At 31.9% G+C, this 11,225-nt stretch overlaps 2 protein-coding genes across 3 annotated transcripts; both read left to right on the plus strand.

The window, feature by feature from the left end:
- LOC114388415 lies at positions 1-3,704 on the plus strand. 2 transcript variants are annotated; one of them, XM_028348898.1, is made up of 3 exons: positions 1-483; positions 567-611; positions 2,772-3,226. In XM_028348898.1, coding segments are annotated over exons 1-3 (456 nt in total). In that variant the 5' UTR covers positions 1-73; the 3' UTR covers positions 2,773-3,226. The 2 variants fall into 2 exon arrangements, with proteins under 2 accessions (XP_028204699.1, XP_028204698.1); XM_028348897.1 differs by lacking the exon at positions 2,772-3,226 and adding an exon at positions 3,494-3,704 and having other exon boundaries at positions 2-483.
- Positions 3,705-6,313: 2,609 nt separating this feature from the next.
- Positions 6,314-9,068, plus strand: LOC114387642 (pollen receptor-like kinase 4). The gene is made up of 2 exons (XM_028347850.1): positions 6,314-8,170; positions 8,271-9,068. Exons 1-2 carry the CDS (start codon positions 6,823-6,825, stop codon positions 8,915-8,917), a joined length of 1,995 nt encoding a protein of 664 aa, XP_028203651.1. The 5' UTR covers positions 6,314-6,822; the 3' UTR covers positions 8,918-9,068.
- The last annotated feature ends 2,157 nt before the right edge of the window (positions 9,069-11,225 follow it).

Raw genomic sequence — 11,225 nt, forward strand, 5'->3', positions numbered from 1 at the left:
TTCTTCTGTCTTTCGGACGAAAGCGCAGCGTATAGAAAGGGAAAAGAAGATAATATGGTGGTAGTTTAAGATAATGGTAATCTATGGCCCAAGTTTATCGGTGTACTGTGGGTCGTGGGTACGAGATGGTGAGAGCAATTGGCAAGATAGGTGCAGCCCTCAGAAATTGAGTGGGTCTGGGAGAAGAAGCATCACCTGCAAATTCGAGAGTGTGAGACTCAGTAGAGCATGCAGTGTGGCACTGACTACCTTGCTCACAACCGCTGCGGTGATAGCTTCTGTGGCAGCAGCTGATGAACCCGAGACTCTATCCAACATACCCCAGACTTTGTCCGGTGAGTGCACGTTGCCCAAAGATTGCAAGAAAGCTAGAATACAGAAACCAAAGTCAAGGAAAGCGGAATCATGCACAATCAAGTGTGTCACCACTTGCATCAGAGGTGGAGATGGCTCTCCTGGGGAAGGCCCTTTTAACGTGATAAGGTACATAATACACTTCCTAGTTTCATATTTGATATTAAACGTTCGCGATTTAGATATGATAATTATCTAAATGGATTTTTCAGACCTCTGGTTGTTTTCAAGCAAGGGTTTCGAACTCGTCAATACTGGTAAATCACTTCAACTATTTGCTATAGTTTGTGTTGCGTGCTAATTTGATGCGATCGTTGCTGATAAAATTAACAGTTCGCTTTTTGTACCAACTGAAAACTTCAATTGATATATATTTGTTCGTTTTATTTTTTGGAAAGGGGAAATGAACTTCAAACTTTAAGATGCATTACAATTTTTATCATTTCTTTGATATAGCATGTAGTGTCACATTACTTAAATTAATATTGTCTGGTTAAATTTTAGTTTAGGCCAGTCGTTAATTTTCAGTGACAGCTGTGGCCAGTAGATTTTTAATTCATGTGGCGTATTTGTTCGGCATGGTATTCAATAATTGCTACTGCAACCCACAACTACATGTTGGGAGATGGACAAGTTTTTCTCATTTCCCGCAAATGGCACCAATCGTGTAAGGTGAATTTGTACAAAAGATTTGCTTAATGCGCCAGGTTTAAGCTTAGCGGATCTATTTCACATGTTTTCTCTTTCTTCCTTAAGTGAATGATCTATAGTACCTAAGTGGCTTGCTTCCCCGTTGACAACTAGCTTTGATGGGAGGGATGCTTGCTTGGGTCCCTCCCTCCCCCCTCCAACAGCTATCTTTTAAGTTTTAAGTGCGCACAAGAATGAAGGGATGTCTGGAATCTTTAGAGAAAAGTGAGTCATTGAGGAAGGAGATTGAGGCAGAACAGGGGCTTCAAGAAGCCTGGCTCAAGAAGATTGAAGAGATATTGGAGAGCCTCAGAAAATGTGGCCCACAAAGGTAGGTCAATGGGGAGATCGTCAAATGAACATCAAGAGGAACTTTGGAGGATGTTGTAGATTCCCTTGTTCTCTAGAGATGATGCCTATGGGTGGGTGAAGGTGAATAGGTTGAAATGATATTTTCAAATTAAAGGGGTAATAGAGGAGGAGAAATTACATGATGGGAGTCTTACATGACAAATCCATCATGGGCGTGTTTCAGAACTGTCATTAGAATTTAGAAGGTTCCAACCTTCAATGATGCAAAATCCCTTTGAATTGCTTTTGGGTTTGAAGCAAACTACTACAGTGGAAGATTTTTAGGACGAAGTTTGAGTTGTATGCTGAACCAATTTTCCCCAAGTGCTTGGGAATTGGGTCCTTATCAATTTTTTTCTTAAAAGGGCATAAGGTTGGATACCTATTAAAGACTCTCCAACACTCAATTACTCAAATCAATGTGTGCTCTGGCTTGGGAGTCCAAATACTAAAAAATGAGTGCATACATAGGAATGTTTGTTGCTATCTTTGTATAAAATCATGCCCTTCAGTTCTTGCACGATTCACAAGATAAGGTATTTGTAAATGGCCTTAGGATCGTGAGATCCTATCTGTCCTCCATGTTAATAGTTGTTTGATTGAACCCATCAAAGGTTTTATCTCAACAGAATTAGTAATGATTAAGCTTATCAATTTACAGTATTTTTATTGATAAAAAGTGAAGCAATTTGAACTTAACTCGTAATTCTTATATATAGTGATTGAGTTGTTTTAGTGTCTAGTCATAATATGAACTTCTCAGCTGTTTGGCAAGTCATTTGGGTTGTGTTTTATGGTCTATATGGGTCTTCAGTACAGAAATGGTATAGTCTTCAATGATGCTGTTTTGGCTTTTGAGAACATTCTGGTTAGGTTCAGAACTTTGACATGGCTAAAAGTAAGAGTTCGGGGATTTCCTTGTTCGTTTTTTGAATGGGTCAATAGCCTTGGCCTCTATTTGTAAAATATGGAGGGATAGCCAATATCTTATATTATACTTTGACTCCAGTCTTATGTGTTATCCGTTGGCTGCAGTCACATTTTTTGGTGGGTGCATTTGTTGTCTTGGTGTCTTTGTGTTGGGCAATGTATAGTCTGTTCTATATGGTTCAGTTTTTAGTATATCAATTTGGTAGGGATATTTGCTTCAGTGGGGGCCTTTTTTATGATTTTTTTTTTTATCAGCCAAAATAAATATCTATGTATATTAAATGAGTACCAGAGGTACTAAAAGGTACAGGATTAAGATTACAAATGTGACATATTTGAAATCAGCCAGCTATTTGGTCCACCCCAGGATGGGGCACATAGCAGGCCCTATTACAAATAATTACCCTGCACTCCTAATGTCTACTACATCTAAAACCTTGTGCCAGATTTGAAGACCATTGATTGTAGTGAGTGGTGAAATCCTTCTCTAAGTGTTTCATCCAAGTCCATACCAGAAACAATGCATCCTCCATCAGTCTGTTTGCATTGAAACTGCTATTAGAGAAAACTATATCATTTCTGTGCTTCCATATGGTCCAAGTCAGTGCTATCCACCACCCTTTCCATCTAGACGCAGCCAATCCTTCAGTGATATAAGACATATGGTCCAAGTCAGTGCTATCCACCACCATTTCTGTGCCGTTTTTATGATTTGTTGGTGGTGTGTGCATTGTAACTCTTTCGGGCTAGTTGGGGCATGTCTTGTGACCCTTCCACCTTGTTTTTATTATCAATATATATGTTATTTGCCTACAAAAAAAAATGATTTTTTCATATGCTATAAAAAAATCAATCTTTCTCTAGACTTGTTATTAAGCAACATGCAAACTAAATATTTTATATAATAAATACTTATTTTTGTCTTTAAAGTAGTAATTTTGAAAAATAAAATAAAATACTTATGTCAAAGATTATTTTCTTATAAATGGAATCATTATGTAAAAAAAATTTAAGCAGTGCTTTAAAGCATTTAATACATTTTATTAGTTGCTTTTAAATAATTTAAATATTAGTATTAAATAAATTTCTTATTTTTAATATAATAAATATTTTCTAATTGAGTACTTTCTAGTTTCTATTACTGATTAGCATTTATTTCCTTGGGCAGTTTGGTGGAATGCTCAGATATCTGTAATTTGATAAGCGATGCTGTAGTAACAAAAACTAGGTAGTCACTCTTTCAGTAAATGCTTATTTGCCCATGTATACTTTCCTTGTGTAATTTAGTACTATGTTCAAATATATCTGTAATTTTTTTTTAAGTGATGATGATAGACATTCAATTTCTGTTTGGTTTATAGCAGTAATTATAATTGTTATGTGTACTCTTTTAAGAAGAAGAAACAACAACAATAATAATAATGTGTATTTTGATGCTAATTTTGTGTTAGAAAAAATACTCAAGGACAGGTGGATGGATCCCTCTATTTCCACATTATAGTAGGGATTATCTTGACTTCATGATAGTGTAACTTGATAACACAAAATATGTTTAGTTTAGGGCTAACGAGGAGGGAAAATATAGTGGAGAAGATTTTTAAGAAAACTAGCATTAATATCTTTGCATTCACACTGGTTACGTTAGTTTTTATTTATATTTTAAAATTACTTGTGTATATATAACTAAAATAATCGTTTATTACACTATTATACATGTTTTTAGTTGGCACGTTAAAAAATAATTTAAGATTGTTTTACTACAATAATAATACTAATAATAATAATAATAATAATAGATGTTTTAATGCACTGTGATACACTGCAATTATAAGGTTAGAGAGGAAGGAAAATAATTAGAGGTGTAAGTGGTATATTTTTTAACTATATGCAAATAAACTTAATTGGATTGAGTTTATTTTTTTTTATTTTGTCAATTCAATCTAATTCAACTTTAATTGGATTGGATTTGTTAGGCCATTAAAAAATTGTCACCTAAGTCTAGGAATTTTTTTTAAGATATAAATAAAAACTATTATAGTGATTTGTATATATCCATCAAATGAAATATAAAAAGGATAAATCTTAATTTTTACCTCTATGATTTTAAATTCATGATTTTAGTCCCTTATTTTTAAATTGAGATATTTAGCTCCTTTATTTTTCAAAATCAATTTCAAATTAAATTCAAATTCAATAAAAAAAAATTGTTAATTAATTTGTCCTTAATTTCAGTGAATTTTTCCTTAATTTGTTTTTAAATTTTTAAAATTATATGCAATCATATATTTAATTAAAAAAATACATTTAATGAATAGATTTAAATTGGGCCTAACAAGATTTAAAAATTATTTATATTATTATAAGTAAGCAAACCATATAAATTATTTGAATTTTAATAAATACACACTTTGACTAAAATATAAGAAAAAATTATTTAAATAATTAAGAAAAATAGATAATATCAATTAATTTTGATAATCTCAATAAAATATAAATTCATTTTTTTAAAGTACACTTCATATTTAATTGCATAGGACAAAAAAAGAGATAAGACTGTTGGAAATAAATATCTAATATTTTGGATATGGTATATTAAATAAATAAAAATTAGTTAAAATTTACTTATTTAATTTATCACACATAATTATTTTTTGCTTAAATTTTGGTCCCGAAGAAAATATATATATTTTTTAGAATTTGTATAAAATTTTTAAAATTATAGTTAAAGTTATATTTTTATACGAGTCATTATTTTTATACATCTGAAACATTATAAATTTGTTTTTGTTGTTATCGCGATAATCATCATCACTAAAATTCTAAATATTGAAGGTCTATGTAATAATAAATTTTACTTCTTTTAAAATTATTGGCATTACTCATAACACTAATTAAAAATTTAATGATAATCAGTCAAATTAATATGTTCCTGATCCTAGAATTACAAATATTTATATTAACACTGGGGTATGTATAAAGAAATAGGAGAACATAATAAGATAATATTTATTAGATATTTAATTTCATTAAGTGATTAATTAAATTTTAAAGAAAAATAAGAAAAGTCATAAAAGAGTTGTAGGAAATAAATCTTAACATTATAAAATATTATACATATAAAACAATACTATAATTTTAACTGTTATTTTAATTTTTCCAACGTTTTATTTTAAATATTATAATTAATCATATCTTCAACCAATTATTTATACTTTACAATAGTAATTAATAATTTAAAATTTGTTACACTTTACAATAAGTGATTAATATTTAACACGATCCTTTGTATTTTTTTTCATAAATCCTAATTGAATTTTTTTACTAATATGCTTTATGATTATGTTTTCAAAAACACGAGATGAGAAAAAAAATCCAAGGAATAATGTTATTACTGTCCATGCAAATATGGATCTGGGTACCATTTTAAAAAAAATAATTATATATAATATCAGAATCTTATTAAACTAAAAAAAGTAAAATATGAATTATAAATAAAAAGTAAAATACTTTCTTCATTCTTAATTATAAGACATAATTAACTAATGTCCACTTATTAAGTTAGTTAACTTAGTTATTAGCATTAAATTTATTTTATTTTTTAAAATTTATCTTTAATTTTATGGTGAATTTATTCATCTTTTTCAGGCTTTATAAGAGAAAAAATAGATAATTTAGCGTATTGTAATTAAAAAATAAGTAATGCACAAGAGAGAGATAAAAAAATATTGGCAATGGCATGTAAACAAGAACGGATGGAACGCATATATTTGTTGGTACAAATATTCATGAATGCTTGTTAAAATATAAATTATAAATAAAAATTAAAAAATAAAACTTAAAATAAATACTTTTTGAACATATATTTAGACTAAAAAATTATAGACTATATAATAAACATAAATAATTTGAAATATATATATATATATATATATACTAATAAGAAACTAGAACAAATGATTTTTTAAACTAAAAAATATATTGAAAAATTGTAAATTATAAATTTAGCATCCATGAGACAAATTATTATACTAGTTAAACAAATACATACGAATCTAATAATGGAATTGGAAAATCCAATTGCAATCTAAGTCAAAGGACACGGTTTGCTATCTTAAATTACATACGCTGAAAAGAAAGAAGGAACAAAATCAGAGGACCTCCTTAGACCTCTCGCGCAAACAGCTCAACTTGTGAGAACACCCAAAATTAAGATGTCATGAGACGCAACAAAAAAAAAAATTAGCACATTCTCCGCTTATTTCTGTCATCTGTTCTGGATCTGTTCTTACTAGCCTCTTTCTTAGCCCCTAATAGCTCCATCGCCATTGGCCTTTGGCCACTAATGATCAGAGATGGTGTTGTATAATAATAATAATAATAATAATAATAATAATAATAATAATAATAATAAAGAGATCGAAGAATGACATATAGTTGAATCTTGACTTGTGGGTTTTGGCTCTTTCATCCCGTCATTATCATTGTAATTGTCACTCAATGGTAATGGGCGCGCGCTCTGCTTCGCTCGAGCGCGCACCATCAAATAATGTCGTCAAGTTGTGGTTCACCTTAATATTAATATCATGTTCGTGCACATCAGCGATGTCTTCAGATGCTGAGGCACTGTTGAAGTTCCGGGATTCTTTGAGAAATGTGATAGCCCTTAGTAGTTGGGACCCATCCATAAACCGAAAGCCACCGTGCTCTGGCAACATCCCCAACTGGGTGGGCCTGTTTTGTATGAATGACAAGGTTTGGGGGTTGCGGCTTGAGAACATGGGCCTAACAGGCAACATCGACGTAAAGTCTCTGGGTTCAATCCCCGCTCTCCGAACGGTTAGCCTAATGAACAATACCTTTGTGGGTCCCTTGCCTGACGTGAAGATGCTACCAAATCTCAAGGCCCTCTACTTGTCCTATAATCATTTCTCCGGACAGATACCGGATGATGCGTTTACGGGTTTGAATAGATTGAGGAAACTGTATATGTCCAACAACGAGTTCACAGGTCAAATTCCTTCCTCTCTTGCCACCTTGCCCAGTCTCCTCATCCTCAGGCTCGACTCAAACAAGTTTCAAGGTCAAATCCCCCAATTTCAACGCAATAAAAGTTTGAAGATTATCAACCTGTCTAACAATGACTTAGAGGGGCCCATCCCGGCCAATCTAAGCACCTTCGACGCCTCCTCATTTAGCGGAAACCCGGGACTATGCGGGCCGCCCCTGACCAACGAGTACTGCCAAAGGGGAGCCCCAGAGGCGTCCAAAATGCGCCTTCTAAAAATTTTACTTGCTGTGATCGCCATAGCATTGATAATAGCCATCATCCTGGTTGCAGTCCTATTGGTGATATGTCGGTTGAGGTCACAGAAACATCATACGTTGCAGGGCCAAGCCTCCCAAAATTACGCTCCTCCCATTTATGTCAAAACTAAAAGCCTAGCTGATCACTATGCTGCTAGTCCCAGGCTGGTTTCATCATCAGATCGCGGTGGCCATGGACATTCCAGGAGGGGGGAACAAGCTGGCAAACTGACATTCCTCAGCCATCACCAACCCAAGTTTGATTTGCAGGATTTGCTAAAGGCCTCCGCCGAAATTTTAGGAAGTGCCGGTTTTGGGTCTTCCTACAAGGCCGTTGTTTTGGACGGTCAAGCCGTGGTTGTCAAGAGGTACAAGCACATGAACAATGTGCCAAGAGATGAGTTCCACGAGCACATGAGAAGGCTGGGCAACCTCAACCATCCCAATCTTCTCCCTCTTCTCGCCTATTATTATCGAAAAGATGAAAAGTTTTTACTCACTTCCTTTGTTGACAACGGTTGCTTGGCCAGCCATCTTCATGGTACGTACTTCATCAGTTACTTATAGATCGCCTGTCTTGTCTGTTTATATATACTTTAGCAATTAATCATCTTTTGTATTATTTCATGTATACTATGAAGGTAATCGTGACTATCAAAGGCCAGGACTTGATTGGCCCACTCGCTTGAAAATCGTGAAAGGTGTAGCCAGGGGTTTGGCTCACCTATACAGTTCCCTCCCAAGCGTGATTGTGCCTCACGGTCATATCAAATCTTCCAACGTGCTTTTGGATGAATCCTTCGAGCCCCTACTCACTGATTATGCCCTCAGTCCCGTCATCAACCTTGACCATGCCCAACAAATCATCATGCCTTACAAATCTCCCGAGTATGCTCAACTTGGTCGCATTACAAAGAAGACTGATGTGTGGAGTTTTGGAATTCTGATACTGGAGATCTTGACCGGCAAATTCCCAGAAAACTATCTCACACTTAGGCATAATACTGATTCTGACATAGCCAGTTGGGTAAATACCATGATTACTGAGAAGCGCACCACTGACGTGTTTGACGTAGAGATGGGAGGAATCGGAAATAGTAAAGCTGAATTGCTCAAACTTTTAAAGATTGGCTTAAGCTGTTGTGAGGAGAATGTGGAAAGAAGGCTAGATATCAAGGAAGCTCTTGAGCAAGTTGAAGACTTGAAAGAGACTGAAAATGATGCCATTATTGGAGAATACTCCTCCACTCTCATCACCACCGAAAGAAATGCTTATATAGCTGTGTGATTCTCACTAGCTTTTCTTTTCAGCTGCTTCACTCCGACTTTATTTGGAACCTACACATTTGTACCCGTGGAAGGTGGCTTTCCCCATGAAGATGAACATATGCCATCAATTAATCTTAAATTCCTTTAATTAATTAATTAGTTTTTGTCTCCATCTGTTTTTCTTGTTAACATAACTTTTTAGTCATTTTTCTAACTGAACCATTTTGTATTTTTACTCCTCCATATAGAACTAGTTAGGAATTAGGCAACCTCTTTCTTAATTTCACAAATCTCTGTATATATAAACATTTCTCCCAATTTTAAATCTCTAGTGCTAGTCATTGTGCAAAACACGCACGTATTAACAAAAAATATTAATTGCTAACAAGTAGTATATGATTAGTAAGGCTAAAGGGATTGAGTCCTAAAAATATTTCATCATTCTCTATTAGATAAGTTACTTTGATTAACTTATAAGTTTTTTTTTGTTAAAATAAATTTGTTTGGTATATATGTTTATTTTAGTAATTCAAGCATGAAAAATAAGTTAGTTTATAATTTATTAATTTTTCTTTTTTTTCATTTTATTTTTCTATTTTATTCAGTTTAAATTTTTTTTTATCTTTTTTGTTTGTTGTCTCCAAATTAATTAATTTTCATATCTAATTTTATGTTCTTAAACACACAACACACATGATAATCAACTTGACAATGTTCATGCTACATTATTTCCTAAGATTAAAAATTCTTTAAATTATATCAATTTTATAATTATTTATTAAATTATTCTATGTTTTTTTAAATTATATGACCTAATTTATTTTCTTACATAATTTTTATTTTATCAATTTAATTCGTAAAAATGAAATTTGTTAATTAAACTCTACCCACAATTGAATTGATGATGCCCACCCTGAGCAATTGGTACCAAGTGTGCCTTTTTCAATCCATAGGATTTGCTTTGGTCAAAGAAAAAAAAGTTTCCTATGAATTGGTGGTGTACAATAAAATGTTTGATCATCTGATAAAGGCAAACCTCTCACACCATCACACCATCACAAATATTAGAAATATTAAATATGTCATTATATATCATTTAATATTTATTAATTAACCTATCAATTTATCTTATTAAATATTTTCAATTAAATCAGTTAATTTATAAATTTTGAGTTAATATTTAGTTTTTCAGCTCTTATATTATAGTTTATAAGCTTTCAAGTAACAAGTTGATTTTATCAAACATATGAAAGTATCTTTTTATTATCTTATATTTGTTCAGCCATTGTAATCAATTGATTTTGTTTTATATATATATAAAAAAAAACTATAGAGAGTATGTTTGTTAGAGATCTTCGAACTTGAAGAAAACTCAAGAGTCTAATAAGTTATAGTAACATGGTAAGTTATAGTAACATGGTACCTAACATGTGTGAATTGAACATGTCTATTTAAATAGGTTTTCCCCTCTAACCATTCTTGTGATTCTCGGGAGATGACGCAAAGGGTGCCTTGGCTAGATTCCCAGATCCATTAAACTGGATTCATGGATCTGAGGTCCACAAATCCATTGAAATATAAGATTTCTCCAAATGGTGATTGCATAAAGGCTTGTCGACCATACTAGTAGGACAACCATACAAACTAAAACAGCCCGTAAGACCATGTGTGATACTAATTTTAGTTGGACAATCCATATATAAATAATCAGCTCAAGGCTTAATTATGGTAAATATATATTAAAATAATTTGAGATATTCAATGAAGACTACTACCAATTAATTCATATTGAATAACTTCAGGGCATTTTTCTTCTAAAATCAGTATTTGATCAAGTGTGTGCACTAGAGAAAAAGAGAAAGTATTGTTGTAGCAGAAGGAGAAAGAGAGGAATATGTTAATACTAGTACAAGTCTAAGCAAACTTAATTACACTTTTAATATCATTTTATAAATGATAAATATTATTTATTTTACTATTGAAGCATGCGATACTACAATAAAGAGTAAGTACGTGTATTAAATTCTAGCTAATTATACATTTATAGATGATGCGTTTAAAATGGTCACAGATATGAATCCATAAGTAACATCTCATTTTTTAAATTAATTTAAAAAGAATTTTTATTTATAAATAAATAGAGTTTTAGAAAAATAATGAGATTTTTATAATTAAATAAATAAGGAAAAATAACTTTATTAATTAAAATAATGATTTGAGAGAAAATAAAAAAAATGTATTTTATTTATTCAATTGATAGAGAATAAAATAGAGTTTTTTTATAAAATAATAAAAAATAAATAAATAGAATTTTGTGATAGGAACCA

Source organism: Glycine soja, chromosome 15 (assembly GCF_004193775.1).
Source record: "Glycine soja cultivar W05 chromosome 15, ASM419377v2, whole genome shotgun sequence".
NCBI lineage: Eukaryota > Viridiplantae > Streptophyta > Magnoliopsida > Fabales > Fabaceae > Glycine > Glycine soja.

Coding starts and splice junctions, on each gene's coding strand:
- LOC114388415 (XM_028348897.1), top strand. CDS start 74: ATGGTAATCTATGGCCCAAGTTTATCGGTGTACTGTGGGTCGTGGGTA. Junction 484..566: donor GGCCCTTTTAACGTGATAAG/GTACATAATACA, acceptor TGGATTTTTCAG/ACCTCTGGTTGTTTTCAAGC. Junction 612..3,493: donor TTTCGAACTCGTCAATACTG/GTAAATCACTTC, acceptor TTCCTTGGGCAG/TTTGGTGGAATGCTCAGATA.
- LOC114387642 (XM_028347850.1), top strand. CDS start 6,823: ATGGTAATGGGCGCGCGCTCTGCTTCGCTCGAGCGCGCACCATCAAAT. Junction 8,171..8,270: donor CTTGGCCAGCCATCTTCATG/GTACGTACTTCA, acceptor TATACTATGAAG/GTAATCGTGACTATCAAAGG.